The following is a 14,647-nucleotide window of genomic DNA, read 5'->3' as shown; positions in this document are numbered from 1 at the left end:
CAGTGTGGGTTGCCTAGTGCCCCTCTGTTCAACCCCAGACCTCCTCCCCATGCCTCTAGTAACAAGTCTCAAAACCGTCTGTAGCTTTAAGGGGCGGGGATTCGAAGTGCTTCTATTTCTAGCGCCACCCTCCCCTTTCTGAAGGATTTTGTCACTTAGTCACTATTTTTATGTAAATAAACATATCGATTTTAGGGTAAAGGAACCGAGGCTTTAGCTAAACACTCCACACCCTTCCTTGTATGCGCTGATGCAGATCTCCTGCTCTGGAGACTAGGCTCACACAATATTAAGATGGAACATTCAGTGCCTAATTGACAAGGGACCTAGTTTATTCCGGAGTCAAATAAGCCAAGAATATGGGGCTGACCTGGGGCAAGAGGGAGCAGCACCAAGGTAAGCAATTCTCAAGTACTGGGTTTATGTTTTAATGACGCAAACTAGGGGTGGGAATTCTTTATTGTTACCTATTACTTACTACCCAAGGGAAGAGGAACAAATCAACTGAAATACACGCAAGTTTTCCTTTTAAATATTTTGAAAAAAATGAATCAAAGATCCCTTCTATCTCTTTTAGTAAGTACAAACCATATTTCTCCCCTACCCGCATTTCTTTATAGATAGGTAGCCCAGTCTGGTCCCCAACTCTCTCTGAAGCCTAGGATAAGTCTAAACTGCTTCCTGGGTGCCCGGACCGCAGGTGGACACCACCATGATGTGTTTATGTCCTACTGGGGCTTAAACCCAGCGATCTGTGCATAGTAGGCAGGCACATCACCCGTGGAGCCATCTCCCTAAGCCCAAATAGAACTTTAGAATACATAAACCATAGGAGCACAAAGCACACTGTAGTTGTTCCAACCATAAGAGCTATCTCTTACTCCCTTTTTGAGTTTCTTCTGCGCTGAAGGGTAGGGGACAGAGCGAGAAAAGGAAGCAGGGATAGGGCCATCAGGACAAGACACAGGTCCATGACTTGAAGAAGGTGACTCCCCGTCTCTCCGATCCCTATTAGGGGTCGGGTGGGCTAGGGCGATCAGTAGGTGAGGACAACTGCTGCCTCTATTGTCCTTTGTTGAAGGAAAGCAACTACTTGATGGTAGAAGTTACTAGGGCAATGTGACTAATCCATAGACAGGAGAAATTCTGGGTAAAAATTTCAAAGACAGCACAGAACAACACCAAACGTAAGTTGCAACTCAGGGTTTTTGACTCAATCAATGCTTAGGCTTCAAAAGTCAAACTTCTTTTGCAGGGCTAGGGCTGAAGCCTAGGTTTTGACACTTGCTACGCAACCACTTTAGGCCCAAGAGGTGGCTACTACACAGGAAATTTTATGTGCTAGATTGTGGCTCAGTGTGAACCCTTGTCCACCAGGGAGACCCCATGATTCCGTGACCAGCACAGAATAAACAAAAGCCACATCTCCCTTGCAGCATAGTTATGAGTTGTCATGCTTGTAACTGGGAGGAGAAGAAGAAAATGAATTTCCTACCTGGAGCCTTTCTCTTTGGTGGTACCTCTGCTGACGACAGTGTTTCGTCCTGATGTAGGCTCTGATTTTTCTTCTGTGGGGGATCCAAATCCAGCACTAAAACGAAAACTATTTTTCTTTTTTGTCATTTGAAAAGAACAACACAGCTTGTTCTAGTCTTGTTAACCGCAGCCACAGGTTACATTTTAAAGATAATTATCATTAAAAGGTCCCTTTTCTCCCATTATGCTTGGGTTCAGTCACCCAATAGCCATTAGGGCCTATTCCATACACGATTTAGGAAAACTCAACCCCAACTACAGGATCTTTGCCACATCAGTTTACAAAACAATTATGCACATAAATCACCATAAGAGGAAACAAAAACAAAAACAAAAACCCCCAAACTTCATCTCTAGGTGGGTTGGTTGAGCATCGATAAAATATGTTCTTACTTGGCCTTCTCTTTGCTTGCCCTTCTTAAGGAAGATGAAGAAGAAATGCTTCGTCCATAGCCAACTTCTGATGATTTATCCTCCATAGATGGAGGTGGAGAGCTAAAATGTTATACATTTAGTTATACAAACTAAAATCCATCAACACTGACTTTGTCCTATAAAACATACTTCCTGGGAAAGTCATGTTTGCAGAAGACTTTCAATGGTGCCATTTTTTAAAAATCATCAAGGAGAGGTGAAGACAAAAATAAAGTAAAAACTTTCCCCAGACCTGAACAGGAAATACTTGTATGAAATATGTATCATTTGGTAATATATAGATATACAGGTTCATAGGATTTTTTAAAATATCCTTTAAATTAAAAAAAAAATATTATCACCAACAAAGCGTTGGTTTTGATCTTCTTTAACATATAAATCATGCCTAGTGGTGCCCACCTGTAATCCACTCAGGGATGGAGGAGGAAGTTCAAGGCTGTCCTCAGCTACAGGAGGAGTCTGAAGCAAGTTTGTGCCACAAGCGATCCAGTTTAAAAAGCCAAACATTTGGAAGCCAGCATGGTGATACATGCCTTTAATTTTTAACATTTTAGAGGCAGAGGTAGGTAGATATCTGTGACTTCAAGGCCAATCTGTACTACATAGCGAATTCCAGGCCAGCCAGAACTACATAGTGAGATCCTGTTTGTTTTGGATTTTTCTGTTTTTTGTTTTTGTTTGCTTTTAAATGAAGCTTTAATTTTTACTTCTACCATTTATTTATCTTAAAAAAAAATTGATGGGTGGTCACTGCATGCTATTACACATTTTTGTAGACTTGTCAATATTTTCTACACTTTACATTCTTTGATTATTTTCCCAAATCCATTAGAAATTGCTCACATGGAGTCGAATGAAAATGTAAGTTATTCCATATCAGGCTGTTAATGGTTTAGCCCTTACTTCTACAGTGTTAGATACATCTGGGAAGATACCATACAGGGACCTTTCACCTAGTTGTGTTTTGACAACCAAAAACTTCATGCTTTCCTCCCTGCAGAACCCCTACCCCAAAGACTCACATGTCAGATTTACTGTTGACTAATAATGTAGCTCGGTGATCATTCAGCTCCTGTAGGCAGAGTTCCTTCAGTGGTAAAAGTTTGGTGCCAGGATTTATCTGTGAGATGATGTGAGCACAAGGGTGGGTTCTCTGCACATGTTATAGTTTAAGCATGCGTGGTGATAGACAGGGCTCTTGACAGTTTGAAGGGCCTAATTCATTCATGTGCACACAGACTGCAGATAGATAGTAGCAAGACAGACAAGACGGCAGGTAGATGATAGACAGACAGACAGACAGACAGATGGTGATAGAAAGAAAGAAAGAGACAAATGATGATAGAAAGAAAGAAAGAAAGAAAGAAAGATAGGTAGGTAGGTAGGTAGATAGAGACAGGTGATAGATTATATATATTTGATCTGGAAGCTTGCAGACACACTCTCCTTTACCTCCACATTCTTTGCTGTTTTGCCCTCAACGATTCCATACCATAGCTGTTGACACAGTCCCTGGAAATAATTGTATCTAAAATCTATCTCGATACTCCAGGCAGGACTTCAGCTGTAAAACACCTATGGGCTGAAACTGATTGATCCAAGTGTTGCAGAGAAGCTAGGGCTGGAGAGATGGCTCAGCGCTTAAGAGCACTTGTGTCTCTTGAAGACGACCTAGGCTCAGTTCTGAGAACCTATGTGATATTTTACAACTGTCTGTTGTTAAGAAAAATAAAAAAGGTCTGATGTTCTCTTCTGACCTTCTCAGGTACTAGGCACACACATGGTGCAGGCAAAACACTCATGGACATCTTAACAGAGAGGGGAGGAATTTCCACTTCTAGAAGTGGGAGGGTCCCACTTCTAGACAAAGAACCACAGGGATCTAGCTAATGACTACTGGGAGAAGGGGAATTAACCTCTCCAAGGGTGGGCATGCCTCCTTATTGGTTTTCAATGAAATCATGTATACACAAACAATAAAAATGGACTGGTGTGTTCTTCTCTCTCTCTCTGTGTTCATCTGTCAGTCCATCCACCCATGTATCCATCTACCTATCCACCTGTCCATCCATCCATATACCCATCCATCCATCAACCCACTCATCCATCCACCCACCCATCCACCCATCTACCCACCCTTTCACCCATCCACCTGCCCACTGACCCATCCATCCACCCACTCATCCATCCATCCATCCATCCATCCATCCATACATACATACATACATCCACACACATATCCATCCATCCACCAACCCACCCACCCACTCATCCATCCATCCATCCATCCATACATACATCCATACACACATCCATCCATCCACCCACCCACACATCCATCCACCCACCCACAAATCCATCCATCCATCCATCCATCCACCCACCCATCCATCCATCCACCCACTCATCCACCCATCCACCCACCCATCCACCCATCTACCCACCCTTTCACCCATCCATCCACCCACTGACCCATCCATCCACTCATCCATCCATCCATCCATCCATCCATCCATCCATCCATCCACATACTCATCCATCCACCCACCCACCTATGCATCTGTCTACCTATCCATCCATCCATCCATCCATCCATCCATCCACACACTCATCCATCCACCCACCCACCTATGCATCTGTCTACCTACCCACCTACCCATCCATCCATTCACCCACCCACCCATCCATCCATGCATATATATACATATGTATATATATAAAACGATAATGACCAGAGAAAAGAGGCTATGAACTCGAGAGTAAAAGGGCACTAGAGGAGCTGGAGGGTAATTGTGTCAGCTGAGAGAAGAGGGCAGACTCCATCAGCTTCTTAGTCTCCTTGTAATCAAGTAATAGATTCCAGTCACATCTAAGACCGTTTCCATGACCTACTAAAAACAATGCAAAGCAATCCTCTAAAACCAGGACAGATCCTATCATCCTACGGGGGCCCTGTTCCATTTCCCATTGCATATTGAGATCTTGTAGTGGTCCCCAAGAATCCCATGGTCTGAGTTCCTTTACCTACCTGAATTATGGGTAATATCATCTCTATTCTTCCCTCTTATCAGCTCAGCTCCCATGCAGGCCCATCCTGATACTCCTTACACATGCCAAATACCTTTGCCCTTATTCCTTTGCCCAGAAATTTCTTTCCCAAATACCCCCCAATCTAACTTTCCCCACTCCATCCAAGTTTTTATTCATACATTACGTTCAGTGAGGGCTGCCTAACCACCCTTTTGAAAATGGCAGACGTCAGCTCTAATACCCCATAGCTTTGCAGATGCCCTCCTGCCGACTCTGTTCTGTTCTCCCTCACTCCCCACCCAACTCTAGCACATTCTGTTGTCTGTGTCCTCCCACTCCTCCCATAGGAGCAGGGATCTTTTATCTTTTTTTTTTTTTTGGTTTAGTTTTGACATAGTCAAAGCCTGCACTATGAGAAGCATAGTACTTACAGAGTAAATGGACCAGAACGCTCCATTATAGAGAGCATTGTTTCATTGAGTGTTTCAAAGGCTCACGCCCTTCCCCCTGTCAGCATTTCCTTGTGTGTCAGGGTTCTGTGTTGACTTCCTGCTGTTGTCCTCAGTTCCCCTGAAGCGTCTTTGTACGGATGTTACAGTAGTTCTTTCAGAATTACTTGTCATTGAATAGTTGAATAAAATGAGCTTTTTTTTTTTTTTTTTTTTTTTTTTTTTTGTGGAGCGATTTCTCGGTGGTTTGTGTTTGTTGTGGAATGTTACTGGGACTTGAATTAACAAACCGACTTAAAAGTACAAGCAAAACAGAATCTAGTTAAACACTGTACGAGAAAGCAAAATCTTATGGCCAGAAGTAGTCCAGGCTAAAGCGCTGATTTTCACATTTCTGTCTGTAAAAATATAAAGTGTGTTCGGTGCTTATAAAGTAGCAATGTGATGGCGTCATGATTAAAGGGGAAATCAGAGCAATACACAAACAAATGCTACCACTTACCCGACCGTAATCATAGAATCCGTCACTAATTATGTTGCTTGATGACAAGTAGCCAGTCTGGCTGTATTTCAGGGAAAGACTGTTGTTGAGCAATTTGTTATAGGCCGCCTCACTGAATTTATTTTTCCGACTTACTGATAGATTAATTTCTTCAAGGATATCTAGAGCCCTGTCAATAAATTTTTTTTAAAAAAAAGTTGTTTGTTTTCTCTAATCCAACCCACACTGAGTTCCCATTTACATCCTTAAGCTCCTGAGTGAAGAATTGAAATGGAAAGCTCAGAGCCTCCTCTGACTTTTTAAATGAGGTGAAACTGACAGAATTATGAAGATGGATTGTCACTTTCTGAGAACATAAATGCCATGCAATAACTCATATTTAAACAGTTGGTGGGACATGGCCTGGATAAATGTCTGTGTTAAAAGCTTGGTCGTCTGCCTGTGGCCCCGTTGGTAGGTGATGGGATCACGGAAGTAGGGGTCTAGTGGGAGGGACTTAGGTCATTGGTGTTTGTCCTTGAGAGGGATTGGGAGCCTATCCCTTCCCCTTTGATTCCTAGCTGCCATGAAGGGGAGCAGCTCTGCTTGGCTCTGTGCCTCCCCCGGCCCCCCGCGCCCCACTTCCATAATACAATGCCTCACCACAGGTCCAAATGCAACAAGACCAAGCAACCATAAACGGAAACATCTGAAACCATGAGCCAAAATAAATACTTTCTCTTTGTTTCTTCTCAGGCACTGTTACAGTAATGGAAAACAGATGAATGTGTATTTTAAAGGAGAAATTCCTGTTGTTTTTATTTGTTTGGTTGGTTGGGTTTTTTTGTTTTTGTTTTTGTTCTTGTTTTTGTCTTGCCATTTCTTTAAATTTTTAGGTTGGTGTACAAAGTAATGGGTTCCAAGCAGAGGTAGCTCATGTTTTTAATCCCAACACATGGGGGAGGCAAAGGCAGGCAGATCTCTGAGTCTAAGGCCGGCCTGCTCTACAGAGTGAGTTCCAGGACAGCCAAGACTACACACAGTAATCCTGTGTCTAAAAACAAAAATCACAAAGCAAAACAAAAAAAAGCAAAGTAATGGATTCTGTTCTGCTATTTTTATACAAGTGTGTCATTGCACTTTATTCTAATTTGTACACTCCCTGGCTCCTTATCCTCTCGGCTCCTCTATTGCTGGCTGTCCCCATCCTGGAATTAGCCTTTACTTTTTGTAACAGAATATATGTCACATGTAGGTACATGTCTTAGGGTTTTATTGCTGTGAAGAGACGCCATGGCCAAGACAACTCTTATAATGAAAAACATTTAATTGGGGCTGAGATTTTGTTCATTACCACCATAGCGAGGAACGTGGTACATGTAGGTGGACACGGTGCTGGGGAAGCCAAGAGTTCTACACCTTGACCCAAAGGCAGCAAAAGGAGATTGTGTGACACACTGGGAGCCGCTGGAACATCAGAGACCTCCAAGGCTGCCCCCTCAGTGACACACTGCCTCCAACAAGGCCACACCTACTCCAACAAGACACACCTGCTAACAGTGCCACTCCTTATGGGCCAAGTATTTAAACGCATGAGTCTATGGAGGGCTATACCTGTTCAAACCAGCACGGTATGCATATGCATATAAATTTAAATCTAGGTTCAACACAGGAAAAAAAACGTGCATGTCTTTCTAAGTCTAGATCTGAATTTCACTCAGCGATCTCCGGTTCTACCCACTTTTCTTCAGATGTCATGACTACAGTTTTCTTAATGGTTGGGTAAAATCCCACTGTCTGTATTATGATATTTTCTTTCTCTTTTTGTCAATGGACATCTGGACTGGGTCTGTTTCTCAAGCATTTGGATGGTCCCTGTGGCGTGTTTACTTGCATCCCGTTGGCTGCAGTTTATATTCTCTCTAGCTATGTTTAAGGACTGATCGCTCTATATTTCTTGTCATTCGTTTTCTTGATGTCAACCATTCTGACTGGGCAAAACACGATATCAAAATAATTTGAATTTGAATTTTTCTGATGGCTAAGGATGTTGGGCAGCTTTTCAGATTCCGGGTAGTCACTTACATTTCTTCCTTGAGGAGTACCCATTCAGCTCATTAGCCTATTTACTGGCTGGCGTGATATTTTGTGGTGTGATCTGAAGTCAACTGTTGGGACACCTCCAGCATTGCCCTTTCTGATTAGCGTTGCTTATGGCTCTTCTGAGTTTCTTATGTTTTCATATGAATCTCAGGATTGTTTTTCTAGTTTTCATACGTTCTAGTTATTGATTCCTTATACTCTGTTAGGCAGTTACTGAAGATACTATTCTCTTGTGAAGGCTGTCTGCTCATGCTGACGGCCACTTCCTGCTCTGCGCGAATGAAAGCTACCATCTCACTTGTGAATTCTTGGGATTATTTCCCAAGCTCCAGAGTCCCTTTCTCAAAGTCCTTAGCTGAGTCTATATTTAGAAGTGCTCTAATTTTGTTTTCCTCTAGCAGTTTTGGGGCTTCAGGTCTTACACTGAAGTCTTCTACCTACTTAAATGGATCTTTCTGCAGTATGAGATATGAGACTGTACCGTTCTTCTATATGTGGACAGCTATTTCTCCTGTGATATTTGTCACATATGCTGTCTTTTCTCCAATGTGTATTTTTTGACACCTTTGTCAAAAATCATGGGGCTGTGATTATGTGGGTTCATATCTGGAACCTCTATTGCATTCTGTTGGTCTGTATGCCTGCTTCAGTGCCGCACAGGTTCTGTTACTATGGCTCTGTAGTGTAGTTTGAGGTCAACTATTGTGATACCTCCAGTGCTGCTTTCTGATTGGCACTGCTTTCGCTCTTCCGAGTTTCTTATGTTTTCATATGAATTGCAGGATTGTTTATTTCTCCTATTTCTGTGAAAAAATGTCTTTAGGATTTTGATGTGTATTGTGCTCGGTATGCAGATTGCTTTTGAAGAATGGATGCTTACACATTATTGACTACATCCACCCAAGAGCATAGGATGTCTTTCCATCTTCTACTGTGTTTTTCAACTTCATTCTTCACTGTCTTAAAGTTTACATCTTATGGTGTTTTACTTCACAGGTTATATTTATTCCTAGATTTCTTTTTAACGATTGTAAATGGGATTCATTTCACTCCCATTTCTTTTCTAACAAGTTTAATTTTGACACACAGAAAAGCTACTGATTTCTGGATGTTGATTTTTAGATCCTGCTAGTTTCTGAAAGGGTTTTATCAGTTTTAAGAGTTTTTCTGCAATGTACTTAGGATCTTTTAAATAAAAGATTAAGCTGTCTGCAAACAAAGACAATTTGACTTTTCCTATTTGTTCATTTCTTTCTCTTGTTGCTCTAGCTAAGACTGCACACTGTTGAATCTGAGCTGTCATTGTAGCTGCCTGTGTCTTATTCTTGATTTTAGAGACAACGATTTTAGTTTTTCGCCTCTTAGACATGTTGGCTATAGATTTACTGTATGTAGTCTTAATTCTGCTGAGGTATGGTTCTTTTCCCGTAATTTCTTCAGGGCTTTTATCATGAAGGCACGTTGAACCTTGTCAGATGTCTTTTCTATAGCAATGAAAATGGTCATGTGACTCCTGCTCTCAGTCCACTTACTTACTCTGATACACTATAGCTCAGGACCAGTGTGGAGTCTTCTTTGTATGGTCTTGAAATCAAGGTAGACGAATTGTTGTGCTATATCATTAGGGAGATTGGTCTATTGTTTTCTTTAATGGTTGTGTCCTCATCCAGTTTTGAATTATGGAAATGCTGGCCTCACAGTGAGTGTGGTAGGGTGCCCTTCCTTTCCATTTTACAGAACAGATTGAGGAACACTGACATTAGCTGTTCTCTAAAGACTTGGTAGAATTTGATGGTGAGTTAGTCTGGCCCTGGCTTGTTTTTTGTTTGTTTGTTTGTTTTTTGTTTTTTTGTTTTTGTTGTTGCTTTGTTTCTTTTTGGCTTTTTTTTTTTTTGACAAGGTTTCTCTGTGTAGCCTTTGCTGTCCTGGACTCACTCTGTAGACCAGGCTGGCCTCAAACTCACAGACATCCACCTGCCTCTTCCTCCCTGAGAGCTGGGATTACAAGTGTGTGCCACAATGCCCAGCTATATCTCTGACTTTTCTATCATTGTTCAATTAATGCAAAAAGAATATGAGACCTTGTATTTAAGTAACAGAGTTATATATAATAAGAATGAGTGATTGGGAATTATGGGAACCTTCATTTGCTACTATGCTAATGAGAACTGAGTTCACCTGCATCTTGTGTGGAGCATGGGCTGGGGCGAAGATGCTAATTAAATACAGATATCAGGGGAAGGGCTTGGTGTGTGTAGGGGGGATGACTAAAGATGATAGCAGTGGTCCACCCCATACAGTTTAGTCTTGGGGTCGGGGGATAAACAGGATTGTGTTTGGTGAAAGCTGAAAGAGAACCATTTATCAAGATGAAGTAGAAAAGGGAGAGGGGATGTGGACCACTTAAGGAGGTCACCCTCAGGTGGACAGGTAAGAGCAGGATGTCCTGCCCCTCTAGTGGCCCTTCCTGAGTGCTAGGCTAAATGACAGGGAGGCTCTGCTTGGTGCTCCTTGGTCCTGAAGCACCTGCTTCTCTCTTTTGTTCCCCCCAGTGGAGCTAGACACAGGATCTTCCACTCACCCGAGCTTGCATAACTCAGCGGCCATCAGCTCATCACTGGCGCAGACCATCACAGCCCAGCTGGCATGTCTTCGCACCTCGTCATTCTTGGAGTGCAGGAGCTCAACTAGGGGCTCCAGACCACCGCAGTTCCTCAACTGCAGGCAGAAACCAAAATTGACACGTCGAGAGCATAGAAATGGGCCTGGCAGTAATCTCAGTACTCAGTGGCTGGGTGGGGCCGGAGGCTCCCAAGTTCAAGGCCAACCTGTATTACAGAGCTAGACTCTGAAATCGCAGGGCTATCCTGTCAATATGGCTCATGGGTAGTGCACTGCATGCCATGCCTAGGCCCCTAGGTTCCATCCTTAGTAGGGTATGAGGTATATATTAAAAAAAAAAAATCAACATTCATACATTTAAAAAATCTCATTGACTATGCAAAGTTTTCAACTGTGCAAAGACAGTTTTAGAACGTGTCGATTTAGAGCTATTAAATTCAGGTGGACGTCTGCCAGTCTTTACAAGAATCCAGGTTTCCATTCTAAGCAGAGAAGGCCAAGGAAAGTCATTCTAGAGTTCTCCAGAACGTCCCTCAGATAGTGGCAGGAGCACACCCCCTCCCTGCAGTATGGGGGATACTCTGTGCTTATTCACCCTGCACCTGAACACTGAAGGTTCTCTTGGTCCTGGCAGACATAAGAGTGTCCTTTTACCCCTGAAAGTGACTTTGTACAGGTGATAAAAATTAAGGATGTTGAGACTGGGAAATCACATTGCGGTCTCAAGCAGTCCCGGTGGTGTCATTGCAAAGAGTCCAACAAAAGGAATATAGGGATGTCAGAAACAGAAGGGATATGGTGGCATACAATGCCACTGTGACAATCTCTGAAGGTGGAAGAAGGGACCGTAAGCCAAAGGATGCAGGTGTCTCTTGTCCAGAAGCTGGGACAGCCAGTGTAACTGAGCCTTCCCCCCTCCTCCGACAACGCCCCCTTCCAAAGCCTTCAGAGAAAGTGCCGCACTTGAGACTTTCTGATTTTAGCTCCTATGGCTCATTTTGGGGCACCTGGCCTCGGATTCTTCAAGAGCATAGATTTTCTTCTTTTAAGCCGTAAAGCACCGGTAACTTGTTATAGCAGCACCAGCAAACACACACACACACACCATTGCACTTGCGCACTCACACGCAGAGACTAGAGCTCACTGTTTCTCTAAGCTGGCCGACTTTATTCATAGCAGCACATCTCAAGCCCAGTCAGCAGCAGAGCCAAAGCCGTGCTGGGACAGTTCTGGAGGGAAAGGCTTGTGTTTTGTTATTGTTATGATTTAAAAGTTGTTCCTTTGGGGACTAGAGAAAGAAGGAAAAGAGCGTAAGGAAGAAGCAGGATGGAGCTCCGTCAGTGACATCACCGACTGGTTTCTAGGGATGAAATGCTAACTAGGAAAAGAAAGATCTGAAAGGCCTTGTGTCTGAGGTGTGGTAGCACGTTCTCTGAGAGGATGAAAGGAACATCCCAGAAAAGAATGTCAAAGCCCATTTTCAAAGTCAAGAGCCACGTGGACAGTGATCCACTTTCCAGCGTTCTCCAGTTAAACAGGGACTCTGTCGCATCTGCCTGTCAGCACACAGACCTCACCAGGCTTGAAGCATGCCATGCTTGGGAAGCCACATTTCTGACCATATTTATTTCTGGGTATAAAACAAGATTTAAAAAAAAAATCTAACGCCATGTGTTCTTTTGGCACAGAGCTATCTTATTAATTCCTCCACCCATCCATTTTTTTTTTCCTGTTCATTTAACAAGTGTTGATTAAACAGGCATTGTGAAAGTCAGGTGTGGAGGCACACATCTGTAATCCCAGCTGTCAGCGGGTGAAGGGAGGGAGGACCATGCGCCCCAGGCCAGGGGCCAGGCTGGGTGATGTGGTGAGACTCTGTAGCTAGGTAGTACATAGATGAACATCATGTACTAGGTATTTGGTAGTAACATGGACAAGGGGCAGAAAATTCCATTCCTTTCCTCACAGCTTAAAGCTGTTTGTGGGTTTTTTTCCCCCTTCTAGAACTGTAAAATGCAGAGTAGGAAGACAGGGAAAGACACGGTAAGCAACAGGAGCATGGAGGGAGGTCCAGCTAGGCTGGAGAAAGGCCTGGTGGAGGACAAGGTGGTAGAGCTGGCTTTAAAAGGGGAAAGTTAGGGGCTGGAGAGATGGATCAGAGGTTAAGGGCACTGGCCACTCTTCCTAAAGGTCCTGAGTTCAATTCCCAGCACCCACATGGTGCCTCACAACCATCTGTAATGAGATTTGCTGCCCTCTTTTGGTGCACAGGCATACATGCAGGCAAAACATATAAATAAATAAAGCCTTTTTTTAAAAAAGGATTTTTTAAAACCAGGTGGATAAAAAGGGAGGCTATCTTTTCATTCATTCACTTGGACTTAAGAATAGTGCTTATTTCTGTATTATAGTGTTCTAGAAAACACTGTTGTTTGAGCATCAGGTGCAGGTCACACAGGGTTTTGGTTTTTAAGTTTTTTTTCTTCTATTTTCTTTTCTTTTCTTTTTTTTTTTTTTAACCTATAAAGCCTACCAGTTTTGCTCTTGCCCACTGGGGCCTTGCAATGGTGTGAGGAAAGTCACACACTGAAGTGCCAGCCATGGGGTTGAGAGGGCAAGGAAGAGTCTGCAGTGTTCCAAGCTAGACAGAGCCCTCTGCAAGCACGGGGTAGCATGGCCGTGGCACTATCGCTTGGCATCATGGTGCCAACACCCAAGCAGAGTGCCTGGCACAGAGTAATAGGTAAATAAATACCCTGTGGTTAGCTGGACGCCCCGGGGAGACGAATAGAAAGGAACCATGTTAACAGGAATGAGGCCAATTAGAGAAGACTGGGTAGTGGGATGAGCAGATGGCATGACTCCAAACCACGTTGCAGTTCCGCCTCACCTCTGTGCGGGCCTCCAAGTCGCAGGCAGTGGCAGCCACTGCGAGCGCCGCAGTGCTCTGCACCATCGTGTTGGTAGAGTGCAGCGGGCCGAGCAGCGCTCGCATTACTTCATGGCTCTGGATGATTGCTCGCAGAGGCTCTTGGATGGCCATGTTGGTCAGCACGGTGGCAGCGTTGGCGATGGCTCCGTCCCGCTTGCTCGACAGGATGTTTATCAGCGGGTCGATGGCGTCCGCTTCTGCCGCAGCACTGGGCACAGCGGGGAGAAAGGAATGCTATTCTCTCAGTTCAAGGCAGTAGCAGAGGATTTTGCAAGCGAATTCACACGAATAAGCACAGGGACAAGGATTTTAGAGACAGGCTGCTTTGTCCTACAATAAACCCAGAGCGGGGTGCTAGTGGTCTAAATGGAGGCTGGTGAAAAAGAACGAAATCAAGTAATCCTTTGGGTTACAGAAAAATACACGACCAAAACGTTTTAGGACACTTCAGTACTGAGTGTTCGGTTATTTTCCTCAGATGAGTTTTAATTGTCTACTTGAAGCTAGCTCGGAGAGCCCCAGGGAGGGGTTGTCCAGATTTGCTTGCATGTTTTTGGAGGGTATCTTTGGGGGAATTAGCTTGACTCTGGTAACTAAGTGAGGGGAAACTGACCATTGTGGGTGGCGCCATTCTCTGGGGATGGGATTCTGAAATGTCTGAGTGGATGTGTAAGTTCAGAGCTATCTGCCCTTGACTGCAGATGTGGGATGTGACTAGCTGCTTCAGGTCCCTGCTGCCTTGGCCTCCCTAAGGTTGATGAACTGCAAGCCTTTCATACTTGACAAAAGGGGTCGTGCGTTTTGGCCAAGACAGGCTTATGATGGTTAAATATTTAAACCATTTTGATTCGAGGGGCGGTACTGTGTTAAGTGACTGAAAAATGGCCCTGTGTAATAAGATATTTGGAGCACACTGGCTCTAAAGGATCTATGAGGGGACCTAGACCTGCCAGGGCTGTCATCTCAGCTACAGGGACAGCCGGGAGTTTAAGGCCTGTCTGGACTGTGAAGGGAGTTCAAGTTTAGCCTGGATACTTGGTGAGACAGTCTCAAAAGAA

At 43.7% G+C, this 14,647-nt stretch overlaps 1 protein-coding gene across 4 annotated transcripts in view; it reads right to left on the bottom strand.

The window, feature by feature from the left end:
• Nucleotides 1-14,647, bottom strand: part of ARMC3 (armadillo repeat containing 3) — an 88,841-nt gene that overhangs the window by 7,092 nt on the left and 67,102 nt on the right. For 2 of the 4 annotated variants that reach the window (XM_084782459.1, XM_084782460.1), the window contains exons 11-16: nt 13,548-13,797; nt 10,616-10,752; nt 5,953-6,121; nt 2,994-3,091; nt 1,930-2,031; nt 1,496-1,603 (exon numbers count right to left, since the gene is read on the bottom strand). In XM_084782459.1, the coding sequence (XP_084638585.1) occupies nt 1,496-1,603; nt 1,930-2,031; nt 2,994-3,091; nt 5,953-6,121; nt 10,616-10,752; nt 13,548-13,797 (864 nt within the window). The remainder of the gene's footprint in view (nt 1-1,495; nt 1,604-1,929; nt 2,032-2,993; nt 3,092-5,952; nt 6,122-10,615; nt 10,753-13,547; nt 13,798-14,647) is intronic. The other 2 variants (XM_084782461.1, XM_084782462.1) reach the window with 1 other exon arrangement.

Source organism: Acomys minous, assembly GCF_964271855.1.
Source record: "Acomys minous genome assembly, chromosome: 5".
Taxonomy (NCBI): domain Eukaryota; kingdom Metazoa; phylum Chordata; class Mammalia; order Rodentia; family Muridae; genus Acomys; species Acomys minous.
Note: the sequence above shows the minus strand (reverse complement) of the source record. Positions and strands in the feature narration are given on the sequence as shown.